Genomic DNA, 18,690 nt, shown 5'->3' with positions numbered 1-18,690 from the left:
GTTTTATAATAGCTATGTAAAGTCTCATTAAAGGAGACACAGTTATCAATGTAATTAAAAAGATACTAGTGAAAGGGAAAAAAAAATGTCCATGTTCAGAATCATTAAATACTGATTAGTGACTTTTTAACAATGTAACATGAAAACATTTGTTTCCTTTTTTTATCTGGCCTGTGTGTGGCCAAGGCTGACCTTCTTATGCATACTGTATATGTAGCATACAGAATCAGTGATATGACTCCTCCAGGTATAATCATCACACAACTGAATTTTTCCATTTGTTATCTGCTCTATTCACTTCCTAGATAAAGGCAGGTTAATTCTAAAGCAGGTTAAAGTGGCACTAAACTCAGGAGTTAAATCTTTAAAATGCTTTCAAGTACCCTAACTATTTTTTAAAAAAATGTATCTTATTTGTGTATCACTCAGCTGTAGATCCTCAAATCATCTCTGAATTTGTGCTGACACTGTCCTTCCTTCTGGAGGGTGGCTACTTTTGTTCCCCTTGGTCCCTGTGTGTGTTATAAAGTAGACACCGCTCCAAGCTCCCTCCTGTGATGGACTACAATCTCACATTTAGTTTACAAATTTCTATTGACATTGAAGTCCATTAGACGAGTGAGCTTGGAGTGATGGCTATTTTACAACACACACAGGGACCATGGGGAACAAAAGTAGGCACCCTCCAGAAGAAAGGACAGTGTCACCACCCATTCATAGATGATTTGAGGATCTACAGCTGAGTGATACACAAATAAGATACATTTTTGTTAATAGTTAAAGATACATGAATTAATTTGTAAGATTTAACTCCTGAGTTTAGTGCCACTTTAAGTATTCTGGTTTTCTATCGATTTGACAGAATACAGAGTGCACTGTGTAGAGTGGTCAAATTCCGATGCCTATTGGACTGTGTAGTCAAATTTAGACACAGATTGCAATAAGTGGGAATCGGAGTTGGGATGTTTGTCTGGTTGATCATCTATCTATATCGGGTTGACTTGATTAGGTTTAAAACTTTATATATAATATTCTGATCCTGATCCTTCCTGTCCAGCCCAAGTTGGGTCCTGTATGAGTACGTTAGGTCTACTAGGCCTATGTGACACCAGACCAACAAACAGCCTCACTCAGTAATTGCTAAAACCTCCTTCACTCCTTCTTTACCTTGCTTTAAACTGCTTAAGCTATATATGCTTTGGCCAATATAGTGACAGTGTAGACGTTTTACTAGGTTTAACCACAATGAGAAATAATTTCATGTTTAGGAATAACTTGGGTCCCACAAACAATTGAGGTACATGATTTTCTTAGGGTAGAAATAATGTTGCAGGTATAATCATATACTAGGCTTTTACTGATTGCTATGCACAACTGGTCTGCCATGTAAAATAAATATATCCTTCAGCATAAAGTGAAATGCAATTGATTTGCAGAGTAATACATGGATGCTCCTGAAAAGGCAGCTTTAGAACAAAAAGTTTATATTCAAAGAGAACTATGGGGTTACCTTTTTATCCCATAGTTCTCTTAAAGGTCATGGGAGCACTTATACTAGCATCCTCCCGTGACCCAAAGCTCAGTATATGGCGAGCTACAGCTCGCTATATACTGAGAGCGCCTCAGCTGGGACGGATCCTGAAAATGCTGTTGCGATCCACCCAGCTACGTGAGTGACAGCTGGCTCTGCCTATCTATCTAGCTGTGCCCGCCCCCTCCCCCATCTGTTCCTACACTCAGCACTGGAGGATTGGAGCGGGGAGGGGGGGGGGAATACCTGCAGGGAGCGGTGACTGACAGTCACCGCTCTTTGCAGGGAGATGATCGGAAAGTGAGTGAGCAACGGTATGCGTTCGCTAACTTGCCGATCTATAGAGCCGACATGTGATAGTTTAATTGTCACAAGTCGGCTCGAACTACAAGGTTCAGTGGAAATCACTCACCTCATAGTTCTCCTTTAATGAAGATTCCCTACACTGTCAAGGGTCTATCCCAGTAGTGGTTATATTGGTGTATATGACTGAACATAGCTCATATACAACTTAATAACAATAGTAGAAATTAGGAAGTATACACAGTTTAGGTATATATTTCTCTAAAAAGGAAAGAATGCAAACTTGATTAAAAGTCTATACTATAATGCACTAAAATTGAAATGCAACAGCAAATCTTTGTCACTACATCACAGTATTTTTTGAGCCATCACAAAACAAGATAAAATTAATTAAATGGGAAAAAGTCTTAATATTACAGAATACCATTATTTTAAAAAGCATTTATGGTTTCTCCATTGGTCAGTTATTACAAATTCTGAAAACAGGGCATGTATGTAGCCACTTCTTAGTATGTCACAGCAGAGAAGGTCTGAAAAAGCCATAAAAAAGCTCTGATCCCTTGAACCAGTAAGTGCCTTTCTTTCCGTGATTTATGGTCAATCAAGTTACAACACTAGTAATTGCCAGAGAAACAGCATGGCTTCCCCTGATTCCCAATGATCTTGAACAGGGTAGATACAGACAGGAAAGTATTCTAGGTGTTGGGGTCAGGAGGTCAGCCAATTTACAATCTGGAACATTAAGGCTAGCTACACACGGCTCACATTTTGGCCAATTACTGCCGAATTAGAGTCTTGAATGGCCATGTCGGCTTATTGGCTAAATAGTTACTGCATTTAATAGGTCCAGTCACTGTTCTGGCATTTGGTCAACCATGGGTGCTAGCTATCCAAATAGAATAGTAGGCAGGGGGATTCCTCCATCCATGCTGTTTAAAGTGGATTGGGAAATCGAGTGATTCACTAGCCATGAGGCCGAACGGTGTGTACGGCTAGCCTAAAACTGTCTGAAACTGAGATAAAACTAATAGGTTATATTTAGGGATAGAAATAGCTTTGCCAGTACAGTCTACAGAAATGTTTTGTTTAGATCAGAGATCCTTATTACAAGTATATAGCCACAAAAACAATATATTTACTTAATTTCTTCTTATTGCTTGCTATGGTCATTGGTGAGTATTGGTGACACAAACGGCTCATGGTTCAATCACACATGATAAGTCAAATTCCATTTAAAAAACAAATGAACACAATTATAATCTCCCCCGTCCACCCCCTTTATCTAATGGGAGTCAGATTATATAATGCACTTTATTTAACAAGCTTTAACACTCTTTATATGAACAATCCTTACAAGCATTTAATACAGCATTATATACAAACAGCAATGTACTCCTCAAAATGAAGCTGACCGCTTTGATTCATAATGGCCATATATTGTTTGTTTGGAACAACAAGTGTAGTATTAGCCATCCAGCTACCAATTATGTATCCAGATCCACGTTTCCTTTTCTCTTCTGTTTCAAAAGAAAGACTTCTTGATATTTACAGAAACCGAGGAAGAATAGACAACCACCAATGAATAAAGAATCCTTATGTGTAAAGGTCTTTCAGCTTCTTTGGGGCTAATAGATGCTACAAGATAGTTGCAAAGACGGAGGCTAAAAATTGCAAAGACGGAGGCTAAAAATTGCAAATCCTCCTGACAACACAGAGACAGAAAACATCAAATGGGAATTATCAGCCTGACCAAACAGAACCATCAGATCTCCTTGTTTGACTTTCATCCTCTGCTCGACTTGTATCACGCTTGATATTCTGTCATGCAAGTTTGCTCAACGGTAAAAAAGACATTTTTCATATGGTTTAACATTATGTCTGGAGCTCAGCAGAAAATGTTGGCATCCTCCATGTTACAGAAGGCAAAGGAATTGCAGCCTTTCCTGTGCCTCCTTCAGTGTTATAAAACATTAACACTTTCAGTACAGAAAAAAAAACAGGCAAGATATGATGTAGGCAGTAATATGTTGGACAGGTTTCCTCTTAGGCAGTTATGTGTGGCAATGAAAAAGGGAGGAAGAAATAAATACATTGCAAAAAAATAATAGTACAATATGTCCTCGCTTATTTTTCATTTTGACATCCTGTGGTCCATGAATGACTGCAGACCTTCAAGCTGCAGGAGATGTCTATGATCCAGCATCGTAATTCCCAACTCTCTGAATGTATGTGATGAATTCAACTACAAAAAAGACTTCTTGTACCAAGTAAAGTGCATCTTTTTTCAACCTGAAACAGAGCAATAGGTAGCTGGTTAGTAACATATATAAAAGCGGACAAACATTGAGAGAGCATACTCTAGAACTCCTTATAAATCTTTTTTTTTTTTACTTTTGAACTGGCCAGGGATAAAATAGAAACTTTGCCAGGTTTTTATTGATGTCTCGGACCCTGTTAGGGAAATTCCCATTCACTTAACGTTTCAACATATTGGAAGTAAGGAAAAAGTTCTGCATTGGTAACACAGTTAAAAACAAAATCTGGTAACCCGGAACTTGTACCACTTCCCCAACTTACCAGACATAAATGGTCTTTTTCTTACAATATGTATGTATCCCAGTTGGAGATTTCCCCCCACCTTTCTTGTGATCACCCAGGAAGTGTGGGAAAATCTCTACAACAGAAACAACGGTGGCAAAACAAATCAGAAAGACGTTCCATCCATGCCACACTCTACCCAAAACTAGAAAAAGGCTACAGTTCTCCCACATTTGGGGTTTATTCACACAGTAGCAGTAACAGGGAACCTGTTGAGCACACCTGAATAAATACACTGAGCCACATTCGCATTCCACGGGTTGTGGCTCCTACATGTGGGGATCAGCAAATTTCCACAGTTATGTCTACAGATCATTGTTCCCATCAGTCTGATTCCTGTACAACTGCATTTCCTAAGGTTCTATTCATATCTATGAGATGCAGGAGCGTTTGTGATGCCGCACCCGCTCCCCCATGCCATGTTAGGTGTACTGCAGTGCCATTATTTCTTAATGCCAACCCAATGCACCTAGCCATCGTATACACATTGTATCGCACCATTTTCAGTATTTTTTACTTTCCAGCTTTGAATAAAATAATAGTTGGTGCAACACTCTGTTCTTGCCTCCAAGCTCAGCTCCTGTGTTGTCACTTTGTCACATCAGATTCTGATGGAAACTAAAACTAGTTGTTTCAACACACACACACATTGGGGTAGCATGGTTCACTGTTGTCACCATTAGGAAAAACAACCTAAGAAATGAGCACTAGTAAAAGGGAGCCTTTAATGCCGTTTTCTGAACATTCGATTTGTTCTTATGTTGAATTTAGAGAATGTTTAAGAGATGGCTTGAATGGGATATGTGAATGAATGGGGGAAACGGGAGGCTCTGGGGTCTAATTATTGCAGTGCTGTTACAGGCACTGACCTCTTGGGATACCTGCTTTCTAACGAATTCCCTGGCCACATGTCCCAAATTTTACTTCAGTTGTCACAGCTTTATTGGCAGTTGGTACCTTGCCAACATTCTGACAACGTCTATGGTCTATGCCCTTAAGTAGCTTTGTTGGAGTAGTCAACTGCCTGCCCAGCGCTTAGTTATGACAGGCATTCAGCTATAGTGCTCACAGCATACCTGTGACTGTCAAGGAATCCTATATCTCTAATTTGGTTCATGCTCAGTATAATGACATTGGTTAATAAAGATGTGTTGTTGTCCTTTCCAATTGAATTTGATTTTGTGTCAGTATGTGTAAGTTATGGTATATGATAGGGATGCACCGATACCGGTATTTTGGTACCGAGTACGAGTACCGATAATTTTTTTTTGGTACTCGCCGATACCAATTACCGAGTAACGGAAGTCCTATTCAGGAAGCCAGGTGGCGTGTAATGACTCGCCACCTGGCTTCCTGATTAGCCGGGAAGCGTGTAAAGAGTCGCCCCCCGGCTTCCCGATTAACAAGAAAGTCCCCTCTTACCTTATTATGTGCAGCCTGTCATCCCCCTGGGCCTCTCCAGCGAGAACGCGGCCTTCGTCCGGTACCCAGCCGGAGCAGTCTAGCCGGCCAATCAGGAAGCCGGGCACCGTGCTCTCTTGTCATGAGATGACGAGGGAGCATGAAGCCAGCTTCCCGGCCAATCAGAAAGCAGGGCGTCGCATCATTAGACGGCGCCCGGCTTCCTGATTGGACGGCTTGGGCTGGGTACTGGACGAAGGCCGCATTCTCGCTGGAGAGGCCCCGGGGGATGACGGGCTGCACATACTAAGGTAAGGTAACCTTACCTCACGAGGCCAGATTCCGGTCAATCGCGAAACCGGGCAGCGTGTAATGACGCGCTGCCCGGCTTCCTGATACCGGAAGTACTCGTGCTAGGCATCGGAGCATTTGGGCGAGTACGAGTACTTGCCCAAATACTCGATATTTGGCACCGATATCGATACTAGTATCGGTATCGGTGCATCCCTAGTATATGACATACATGCGCTACTCCGCAGTTATGACATCTAGGTGCATCTGGAATGCATGCATATAGACAGAAGGTGGCTGCAAAGAGGCTGAAAGAGAACAGCAACACTAAGAAAAAACAAAGGATGAAAAAAAGGTGAAAACAGGCATTTAAAAAAGATGGCAATCCTTTATGATGCACAGTGCTTCAGCAAACTAAATGCCATTCACTTAGGGTTGCCATATATTTTAATGTATGTTTTTTATGTTTGGTTAAACATAAAAGCTGTTAACATTTCTTATAGCAAGCAGAGGATATTTTTAATGAATATCAAATATGGGTATCAATTATTTTGATAACAAATATCAAACTGACCATAAGATTCATAGCTATATTCTGCTAAAGTTATATACAAATCTTGACTTTTTTAGTAAAGGTGTTACTTGACCCTATACTTTACCACCACCCATTTGTTGGGATGCTTCACTTCACCAGTATGGAGCTTCAGGTGGTGGAAGCTGGCAGAACTCGAGATTCTAACCCCTTCCCACTCCTACCAAAGCTAAAAAAGGTTTGGCTGCAGTTCTACAATATGTGCTCTTTACCTTTGTATGGTTTTTCAGGGAAAGTCAAACTTTGCACCTAATAAAATTAGTATTGTATTTTTTTTCCAAAATGTGAGATTTATAGTCCTGAATATAATAAAATCATATGACAAAATTATTTACATCCCTTGTAACAGACACCATGGATCAGAGCTAAATATGGCAAGCATCAGTTTACAACTTCCTGTGTCTTTAAAAAGACATGTAAAGACAATATAAAATGAGCTATACAGCCTCAGCTGTGACTTCCAAAAGGAAGAGCACAATAGTTCTGAGCAGATTTTTAGAGATCATTACACAGAAAAGCTATTAAGTGAGTAGGTTTAGCGAGATGTCACAGCATATGCCTACAATGTAGAGAATTATTGTAGATAACCATCAAGCTTCCCCTGCTAAAGAACCACATTCTCCACGAAAGTGAGCCAGCTACTAAGCCAAGATTTAAAGTTATTCCACTTAAACTTTACTGCTACGTTTTAGAACTAAGATGAAGACCTTTCCTAAATGCCAAGCAGCCATTTCACTTGGTTATATTCAGTTGTAAATATAATGCCATCTGTGTCCAGTGAATTTGTGTGATATCACTGTAACCCTGTAGAGCAGAACTGCATTCATAAAATCAGAACCATGGCTCAAGTTTGTTTAGGTGCAGTGGCGTAACTACCACCATAGCAGCCTACGCGGCCGCTGTGGGGCCCGGGACAGAGGGGGGCCTGGTCGGGAGCAGGAGGCTTAGGGATCCTTAACTTCCATGCGGCCGCAAGTTAAAATCTGTGCAGAGTCGCACGGAACCTAAGGACACCTGCACTCCTCTCCCCTGCCACAGTGTAGAGCGGGGGGGAGGGCGGAGTCTCTCAGTCTTGTCCTCATATCTACTGAGCTACAGGAGCCATTAACACTGGCCGCGGCTCATTCATATGCTAATTGCGGGATTTGCATATTAATGAGCCGCGGTATTCATATGTAAATCCCGACATGCTTCATTAATGTGCAAATCGCCCTTCCCACTCCAAGGTAACTGAATGAGGGGGGTGGGACAGGGGGGGAGTCAGGTCCTAGACTCCTAGAGTAGAGAAAGCAGGGTTAGGGCTTGTACACACCATATACAGTGCGTTCCAGAGTGGTTAGCTGCTGGAACGCACTGTATCACATAGTAAACTCTCACGTGCGTTCTGGGGCGGGAAGGGGTGTTGTGGTGCATTGAAGTCAATGGCATCACAGCCACGCCCCCCTGCCCACAGTGCAAAAGCCCGCACCAGAATGCATGGCACATCAGTGCCTGTGTTGCGATCCAGTGCAATTGGAAAAAATGCTGCATGCACCAGAACACAGGGAGGAGTTTACTGTGCGATACAGTGTGTTCCATCAGCTAACCGCGCTGGAACGCACTGTATGTGTTGTGAACAAGCCCTTAGAACTGGCCAGAGGAAGAGAGGTGAGATGCTGTGCATCCACACTGGCCACTCACTCTGTGCACCCAGCCACTCTTTGCACCCACATCACCCACTCTGTGCGCCCACCCACACTGCCACCGACTCTGTGCGCCCACCCACACTGCCACCGACTCTGTGCGCCCACCCACACTGCCACCGACTCTGTGCATCCACCCACATCGCCCACCCACTCTGTGCACCCACCCACACTGCAACCCGCTCTGTGCACCCACCCACACTGCCAAAGAAATGAGGGAAAGTGGGTTATACAGTATTGCACTGTGTAATCCTTCATTGGTGTGGCAGTGTAAGAACAACTTAAAATAACATTGCCACAGCAGTGAAGCCGGGGAAAGTGGGGTTACAAATTATAAACCCCTGTAGTATTTTAAATTATCCCCCCTTGTGTGATTGCAAATTCCATTTTCCCAGCTTTATTGGTGGCACGGTTAAAGAATTAGGCCTCATTACACAGGACGTTCTGGCATTCCTGTAGCAGAAACATACAGATTCTTGTGACAGGAATATCAGGTGTCCCACTTAGATGTGGCCGCTGTACCCACTGAAGTTAAACAACACACACAGGAACCATGGGGGAAAACAGTAGACACCCTCCAGAGGGAAGGATTTTAGAGAAAGATTTTAGATTTTATTGAACAACATCAAAATAATTTTGTTATATGGAATACTGTATTAGGAAGCTCTGTTATCTTGCCATTCTGAGCAAAGTGACAGGGTCTCTTTAAAACCAAACCATGGCCCAGCTATACTCACCTTCATAAGTCCCCTACACCACTATTTCTTCCATCACAGGAGCCAGGGAATACTTTGGTACTTTGGGTATGGGGAGAACATGTGGCCACCTCTAGTGGCCACTTGCTAGGTGTTAAAACACATAAAGGATGGGGGTGACATCATGGCTCTGGTGCCAGGCTCTGACACCTGGCATTTTGTGGTGGCTGAGATGGAGGCAGGAGTGGAGGAGGAGCACAGTGTAAGCAAGTATAGGGGAAGGTTTTAAAGAGACTCTGTCACTTTCTTCTGAATGTAAAGGGGCACATACTTTATAGTATGTGCCCACTTATAAAAGTCAGTGTTCATGTAGTTCTAACTGCATTGTTCTCAAATAGCTCTTTGTATGAGTAGATGCCCCTCATTCTGTTTTTAATAACTTAAAATATATATTTAATACATTTATTATTTCTCTGGTGGTATCCTTAAAGGGAGTAGCCTATAAAAAGCAATAACGTAAAAATAATAAAATAATAATAATAAATACTCATTTAGCTTAATCAGTGGTATTATTAACATTTGAAATATTTTACTGGAGTCTATGGAACTATTTTTACTCTAAGAACGGAAGTGTACAATATTTTAGTTATGATTGTAGAGCGCATTGTCTGTAAATAAGGCATTATGCCTAGTTGATCACCAATAGTGAATAATGGCCAACTATTGATTGTGCATTACGGCCAATACATTTCCCAATGTTTCTTCCACTATAGGCATTGTACCATCATACAATGCTTAGAGAATTTTTGGGCATTCTACTCTAGTGGAGCTTTGAAGGATAACTTTAATTTCAGGTCGTTTTAACAGAGACACATGCTATTGCATAAATGGTAATAGGAACAATTTGACCAGAAGTTAGAAATTGTCCAGTAGTTCCCTGTTCTCACTGCAGTACTAACCGTGCACAACACCACTCACATCCTCCATCGGTCTCCACATCATAAGCCCGTCATTGCTTATCAAGTACACTTCATACAAACACTATCACACTCCACTGCTCTTCACTGTAAAAGTTTTATTCAACCACATAATGCGGTATACAGTCACACAGTGTTTCCGCTTCTTCTGCCGCCCACCTCTAATAGTGAAGAGCAGCGGAGTGCGATCGTGTTTGTATGGAGTCCCTGTTCTCACTGATGCAAAACTATCCTGGCCACTATCTATGAAATTCTCATTAACAATTAAGAGATCATAGATAATCCTCTAGTGTAAAATTAGCCAACAGCAGGATATTTTTAATGAGGAAGAATTGTCCGGAATGTACTAGAGAAAAAGAGTATAGGTAGGTGGTTTACTAGAAAAATTAAGACACTGCAAAACAGAAGAGCAGGGTAAACTTTGCCAGCAGCAGGACAATTTTTAATGTGCAAGTCTAAGCCCGCATTACTAGAGACAAAGAGCAGGCTAGGCTTTACTACAAGAATTAAGATAGGATACAACAAAGGTTGGCCAGCAACAACACAGTTTTCACCAGAGATAAAAAGCCTAACAGGTATATACCTAACTTTTATTTTAATTAGTTATGAAGATAGGGGGTGCAGTTAGTATGAGTGATCTAATGTGAGGGTGCACGCTGTTCTTGCACTTACATTTTTAATTTTAATTCCTGCAGCTGCAGGCACTATCACCATAAAATAAAAATAATACCACCCCTGAAACAATAGACTACCTTTTTTTTTTAAAGGGAAGTTTCCTATCTACAGGACCGCTGACCTTAAATAGACAATAAAAAAAGACAAAATAAAAAAACAAAGACCACAAAAAGACACCAATAAAAGGAAAAGAAAACCCAACAAAAAAGCAATATAGGTGTTGACTGCCCAAAGAACAAGCAATCAGAATTAAAGAAGTTTCCAAACTGGCCCTAGTCTTTCCCTATCCAAAATCCTTCTTATGGGTCCTTCTAAGCCTGCTGACCATAGTTCAAAGGCCATGAGGTGTATTATGCTTTAAGAAATCTGCACATGAATTTGGTTGGACTGCAAATCTTGAACCTGCAGGATTCACCTTGAAGCCAAACCTCATCCCTAGTGCTACTACTGATACTTATTTTCCTGGCAGTCCCCCTGGCAATTCGTTCTCCTACAGAAGCACTAATTACAGGGTTATTCACAACATATGTTTTACTAAACTACAGATGAAAGAGAATTGTGGCTGTGCTGGCATTACAGGAAATGGTCCAATCTAGGACAACACAGCTGATTGGGGAAAATTCTCCAATTCAGCTCACTTTCCAGTTCAGCTATGTTGTCCTAGAGCAGTGGTGGCGAACCTTGGCACTCCAGCTGTGCCAAAACTACATATCCCAACATGCATCTGCCTCTGGGAGTTGTCTGTGGCTGTCAGAGCCTTGTAATGCCTCATGGGACTTGTAGTTCCAAAACAGCTGGAGTGGCAAGGTTCGCCACCCCTGTCCTAGAGTGTTCACTCCCCCTGCCTTCTTCAAACTCTTCACCCTTTGTGAATAACCTTGTAATTAGTGCTTCTGCAGGACAACGAATTGCCAGGGGGACTGCCAGGAAAATAAGTATCAGTAGGAGAGTGTATTGTACCATTCTTCAGACTGTTGTCGTATTTGTCTATGGGTAGTCAAAGCCAACCATTTACAGACTGATCTCTCACATCCTATGAGAAGAGACTGTTCTGTGGATTCTTCCTTCTCCACGCAGCTTATGGCTTCTCATCGACCACAAAATAATTATAAAAAAACCTTATAAATGTAAGGTAATCAGAACCATTATTGAGGGGAGCTTGCTGGCCACCATCAGGAAGCAATCTTGACATTTTCACAGTGCATTTGGAGTACTAACATGTTCTGATAAAAAGGAAAGTGAAGGACAAAGTCTAATTCAAAAGCATGGCAGGAAATATCCTAGGCCGAATATTCTGTTGAATCAAGCTGCTTTCTTTTAGCAGTACCTCCTGCTTCCCATTAGACCATTTCCTTTAATGCCAGCACAGCCAAAATTCTCTTTCATCTGTAGTTTAGTAAAACATATGTTCAGTCTATTATCAACTCAACATTTTATAACTATAGCTTGCTCATTGGTCTAAAATGTGTCCTACATATTAAATATTTAGAGGAAAACAAAAACCTTCACATAGTACCAAAAGACTCCGAGGCTGATTTACTAAAGGAGTAGAGGCTGTTCACATTGCAAAGCAAATGTTCACTGAGCTTAGTAAATAGGGCCAAGCTGTGTTCACTTTAATAAGCCACACATGTCTTAGCTTTTTTATTTCCCTCACACACGATTGGGTATTCAGATTGAACGCAGGTTCCCTTTATTTACTAACCTACACTCTGCAAAGTGAATAGCCTTTACTGGCTTAGTTATATCAATCTACGGTCTAGGTCAGCGTTTCTCAAACTTTTTTTAGTCATGGCTCCTTTTAAAAGTATTCAAAATCTCGAGGCACCCCAGTCTAAAAAGTAAGAAACGTGAATGTAAAAATAAAAACGCATGTGGTCCTGCCCTTAGCAATAAGTACCAAACCCTTATCCTAGGCAGAGGTCTGGTATGGATTTTAAGGGGGGACCCCTAGCAAAAAAAAAACCCACAGTTTTCCCTTCACATCTTAAGCACCCCTCACATCATCCCACCTCAACCTAACCACTGTAAACCATTGTAAAGCGCTGCGCAAACTGTTGGCGCTATATAATGCCTATATAATAATAATAATAAAAATAATCAGAGTCGCCCCCCCCCACCCCCCCCTTTTACAACAGAAGTGGAAATCAGAAGGCACCCCAGACAAAGCCAGAGGGCACCCTGGTTGAGAAAGGCTGTTCTAGGTCAAACACCATACTGTTGGTGTTCTCATACTCTGCTCTCTGAGACTCCATTCACACAAGAGTGGTTGTACGCGCGTATTTCACCGGCCGAATACGCGCAGAGCCGCTCTAAGCAGAAAAAATAATGCACTTTAATGTGCATTGTTCAGACTTTTTTGATGGATTACACACGTTCGCAACTATATATTAGAAACAAACGAGCGGAGTCCATGCAGATGAAAGATTTTAGCGTTTACGTTGCCGCACGGAAAACCACGTGGGAAACACAAACGCTATATGTGCATGGAGGCTGAGACTCCCCTCTAAGCAGAAGACAATCCATCCCAGAAACATCCTAATAAGCAGTCCTAGATCAGATTGACTATTATAGAAATGTGTGTCCACCTGACAATGACATGCTAACAAAAGTGACACTAAAATTTGTTTTTCCAAATCCCACTGTGTCAGTATTAAGTGATTATTATCCCATAACTGCAGCTAAAGCTGACCATACACTAATAGATTTATTTCATTCAGTCCCCGGGCTGAATAAAAGAAATCTAAGATTTCTCCATCCGCATTAAACAGTGTAGATAGTGGAATACCCTCACCGGGCTATTGTATTCTGACAGCCAGCGCTCCCTGCTGTCATCATATCCTAAAAGTGACTGCAGCTGATTTGCTACAATCACTGTTCAACCGCCAATTGTCATCCCATCTTCTTCAACAGAAGTCAATTGTGTACACAACTTTTGTTGAGCCAGCCAGGCCACAGAAGTGAACAATCGAGGTCAAAATAGCTGATTTGGAAAAATTCTCCAATTCAGCTCACTTTCCAGTTCAGCTATGTTGTCCAAGATCAGTGGCGCCCACAGTTTTTCATCTGGATATCTACTTTTCAAATGACGAGCTCAATGAGATCTACCAACGAAAAAACAACTGCATTCAGGGGCGGGAGGGGGCGTGGCAGTGCATTGAAGTCAATGGCACCGCAGCCACACCCCCAGTGCAATCGCCACACCAGGAATGCAGGCACATTAGTGCCGCGCGTTACGGTCCAGTGAGATCTGCAAAAATGCTGCATTTTTGCATATCCCGCTGGACCGGAACGCAGGCATTAATGTGCCTGCGTTCCAGGTGCGAGCAATCAGACTGAGGGTGGGGGGCGTGGCTGTGGTGCAATTGAATTAAATGCACCGTCAAGCCCCCTCCCGCCCTTGAACGCAGGGAGATATTCGGCTTGCGTTCCAATGCGTTCTAGAGGCCAAACACTCTGGAACGCAGACTTTGTGGTGTGAACCGGCCCTCCCTTCTCTCTCTCCTCGTGCTCTGTCCTCTCTCTCTCCCCTGTTTCTATCTGCTGTCTCTTCTCTCACTTTCTCTGCTCTCTCCTGTCTTGCAGCAGCTTCCCAAGTCTCCTCTCTCCTTCCTGTCTGCGGCATCTGACACATTCAGCCGCACTAGCACTGCGGGAGGACAGGACACAGGTCAGTGAGCCTATCGCGATCTACCAGTGTTCGCTTTGTGATCTACTGGTAGATCGCGATCTACCTAATGGGCACACCTGTCCTAGATTGTTCACTTCTCCTGCCTTCTCCAAACTCTTCACCCTTTTGTGAATAACCCTCTTACTTTTAGATTTTTCCCTGACTAATTTGATTTGGTCAAATTCATACAGTGTATGGTCAACCTAAGCATAAGCCTTCTGACTGCCCTGGGTGTCATTGAACTGCTTAACCGAAGTTTTATTATGTTAGTAAAGGAACTATAAACATATACAAGATCTGGCTTTATGTGTATACTGAATTGTCTGCAGTTTCTCATAACAGTGTAATGACTTTGTTTACAAGATTTATTTATACGTTTATTTATAAATATGTGACCATTAATCAACAATCCCAGCATGGTATTTCCGTCCTATGACTAGAATAGGACTTTCATATGAAACTGATGGGAAAGAATAACCATACAGGGTATAGTGACAATGGACTAAAGATACCAAAAAGCCCACCAACTGAATCAATGCAGAGTAAAGCTTTCTTAGAATAAGAAGTATTCACATGTCTCATCCCATCACATATCCAAAAATAAGAGTACTATTCCTCAATACAGGACTGAGACTTTTTGGGATATGTGATGGAATGAGACATGTGAACACCTTTTGTTCTAAGAAGGTTTTGCTCTGCTATGTACTGATTCCATTGGAGGACTTTTAGATTCCATTAGTCTCCTATAATTATGATTATACTGTCTTGTTGGGTCCCAAGCCCTACTCTATAAAAGCTTTGGTTTCCATACATAGCACTGATGACCTGATAACCTGATGGCCAAATAACCTGAAACAGCTGCATGCGGTTTGGAATAAATGGCTGTACAATATTAGGCTATATTTGCACTATATACCAGACCAGATCTGGTCTGAACATGGTGTGAATAAGCCCTTAGAATGCTTTACTATACTATGCACTCATTCAGAGAGCTTTTGATTGTTTTAATCCCTGCTCACCATAACCTGTATGATTATACTATCTCGTTGGGTCCCAAACCATACTCCATGGAAGCCGTGGTTCCCATAAACTCCATGGATGATGGTCAAAAAGCCTGAAACAACTGTATACGGTTTAGAAGAAATGGCTTTATAATATCAGGGTACATTTGCACTATATAGCAGGGGTTCTGGGTGTGCATCATGCTGATGGGGTGTAGGGCAATGATTTGCCTGATTTCGCCCACTGTCCTGAAATGAGGAATAATCCTTTTAATTTCAGGATATGGAATGAGATGTGCCAATACCTTCCATTTTAAGAAAGAGTTACTGTACTAAGCACACATTCACTTGGAGGAGCTTTTACATTGCTTTAGTCCCTTGTCACCATAACCTGTATTATACTGTCATGCTGGGTCCCAAGCCCTACTCAATACAAGTCATGATTGCCATAAACAGCACTGATGATGGTAATAAAGCCTGGAACAGCTGTTTATGGTTTAGAAGAAATGGTTTTATAATATTAGGCACTATACAGCAGGGGTTCTGGGTTTTCATCAGGCTGATGGGGTGTAAAGCAATGATTTCTGTAGTATCACCCACTGTCCTGATATGAGGAATGATCCTCTTATTTTTGGCATATGGAATGAGAGGGGTGAACACCTTCTTTACTGTGGTATGAAATTGATAAGCAGAAACTTTACAACTTTAGACATGTCAGTGTGCCCCCCTATACCCTGGTACCTGGGATGGGATGGATGGATGGTGCTGATGCTGGGACTACGCTGAGTTGGAGGTGCTCCTGATCCGATGGCCATGCTGTTGGACAAGGTGTTGCTGTTTCTGTCTGGTAGATTTGACAGCTAGGATGGCTTGTCTGTTTTTATATTGCACCATCTGCAAGGTGATCTCGGCATTCCAGCCCTCGTCCTGCGGGCACCGAAAATCAATCTCCCTGCCCTCTGCCATAACCACGGTGAAATAGACATATTTGCCTTTCCTCTCCACACAATCCACCGTCTTCATGTTGGAGAAGTGCAGCTCCTTGATCCTGGCCGGCTCCGGAGGAGAGCTCTGGGGCTGCTGTTCCAGCTGCTTGGGTGGGATGAGGAGAAGACCTTCCTCGGTCAGCAGACACCTCTTCTTCTTCCACAGCTGCAGCAAGCCATCGCTCCTCTTCTCCAGAAGTCCTTCTTTCACCACCTTGCAGCTGTTTTCCAACATCCTCCTCACCGAGGGAGCCAAAGGCGACCGATGACAAGCCGCTGTGCCTAGCGAGCTATGGGACGACTTGAGCACGGAGATCCAATGTGTGACGAGGACCTGGAAGGGAATCATTAACAGTGAGGCAGTGGCAATGCCCGCCAGGCTGTGCGAATATTCAGTGGGCTCAGTGTGACGGCATCAGACAGCAGCTGCAATCTGCTTGGACTCAATGCTATCTGTGCCTGCCTGCTAATATCCCCCTGAATATGAGGCTGGCGCCACCTGCTGGACGCAGACATCTATTACATTCCCTCACTGCTATGAGGAATCGAAGCCCAACTCCAGCGAAAGGAAAAGTTCTCCCTTGCAGTGGGTCTGTACCTCTACCACTGCAAGGGTTAACTGCAAGGCATACCTAGACTGTCCCCCAACCACTGCAAGGCATACCTAGGACTGTCCCCCAACCACTGCAAGGGTTACCTAGGACTGTACCTCAACCACTGCAAGGGTTAGCTGCAAGGCATACCCAGGCTGTCCCCTAACCACTGCAAGGGTTACCTAGGACTGTCCCCCAACCACTGCAAGGCTTATCTGCAAGGGTAAGCTAGGACAGTCTCCCAACCACTGCAAGGGTTAACTCAGGGGTTACCTAGGACTGTCCCCCAACCACTGCAAGTGTTATCTACAAGGGTAACCTAGGACTGTCTCCCAACCACTGCAAGGGTTAACTCAAGGGTTACCTAGGACTGTCCCCCAACCACTGCAAGGGTTAACTGTCAAGGTTACCTAGGACTGTCCCCCAACCACTGCAAGGGTTATCTGCAAGGGTTACCTAGGACTGTCCCCCAGCCACTGCAAGGGTTATCTGCAAGAGTTAACTAGGACTGTCCCCCAGCCACTGCAAGGATTATCTGCAAGAGTTAACTAGGACAGTCCCCCAACCACTGCAAGGGTTAACTGCTGCGCCTAGGGGACAGGAAAAAGCTGTTTTATATACCCATACCAGTACATTATCTGCGTGGAGTTTGCATGTTCTCTCAGTGCTTGACTGGCTATCGAGGGTGCTTCGGTTTCCTCCCACACTCCAAACACATGCTGTCAGATTAACTGGTTCATGGCCTAGTATGTGTGTACAAATTGGCTATGCACATGTGTTATCACATTCTGCGTTCCAGTCCTAAGCCCATGCAAATGGGGAAGGTTTGAGGAAAGACCATCTGACCATGACCTCATACAAGACTCACCAAGACAATTCTATGGAAAAGGCTCTCAAGCATTTCAGATATGGTGCCTAGATAGCTGGCCCATAGAATTGATGAGAGTTAAATATGGATGAACATGGAAAGGTTAATTTTTTTCTTTTGCTAGCTGTGTCCTGTTGAGGAGAGGCACAAGGAAGTGAGGGCAAATCCCTTCTCAGGGCTCATTCACACTTTGCCGTTCTTATGTGTTGTGTTCATGTTTGTTCTGTCATTATGTTGAGGGAGCCCATTGATTGTGAGTGGGCTGCCAACACACCGGGACAGACAAAAAAGTGCATGCAGTATTTTTTTCTGATGCAACACAGAACACACAATAGTGTCTTAGGATGCATGTGTGAGCTATGCACTAGGGTGCCATTCAGGATCAACGGCATTCAATTTGCTAATGCATTTGATGTGTGTTAATGTGCGTTGCAGTAATGCACATCTTAGTATAAGCATTAAAGTAATGCGCAATGACACAAAAGTGTGATTTGGCCCTTTAGACAGCTGTCACTAGAACAAGTGTCCCTATTAGAAGATTTTACCTCCCCTCTTGTTACAGTGACAACTGTAAAATGTGGAAAAGTGATTTCCCATCACTTTCTATCCTGGTGATAATGGCCTAGTGAGGAAATACAAATCAGACAGGGGTGACCATGGGGACCATTACCACCGGGACCTTCTGTCCTGGTTTTATTGGTCACCAGGAGAAATAGTAAGGGTACATTTCCCTAGTGAGGACACATGCAGAAATAAAATCTGACAGAGGTTTAAACCTTTCCACACTCCATCCAGAACTATAAAAAAAAGGTTTTGGCTTGAGGGCC

The 18,690-nt window shown here is 42.8% G+C and overlaps 1 protein-coding gene across 1 annotated transcript; it reads right to left on the bottom strand.

The window, feature by feature from the left end:
- Positions 1-3,504: 3,504 nt before the first annotated feature.
- Positions 3,505-16,642, bottom strand: PHLDA1 (pleckstrin homology like domain family A member 1). Its single transcript, XM_018572701.1, has 2 exons — positions 16,158-16,642; positions 3,505-4,123 (listed from the first exon to the last, which is right to left on the bottom strand). Exon 1 carries the CDS (start codon positions 16,635-16,637, stop codon positions 16,194-16,196), a length of 444 nt encoding a protein of 147 aa, XP_018428203.1. The 5' UTR covers positions 16,638-16,642; the 3' UTR covers positions 3,505-4,123; positions 16,158-16,193.
- Between the last annotated feature and the right edge of the window lie 2,048 nt (positions 16,643-18,690).

The sequence above is a fragment of the Nanorana parkeri genome, unplaced genomic scaffold, assembly GCF_000935625.1.
Source record: "Nanorana parkeri isolate BGI_ZX_2015 unplaced genomic scaffold, ASM93562v1 scaffold45, whole genome shotgun sequence".
NCBI classification, from domain to species: Eukaryota; Metazoa; Chordata; class Amphibia; order Anura; family Dicroglossidae; genus Nanorana; species Nanorana parkeri.
The sequence above is the reverse complement of the archived record's forward strand: the minus strand, read 5'-3'. Positions and strand labels throughout refer to the sequence as shown.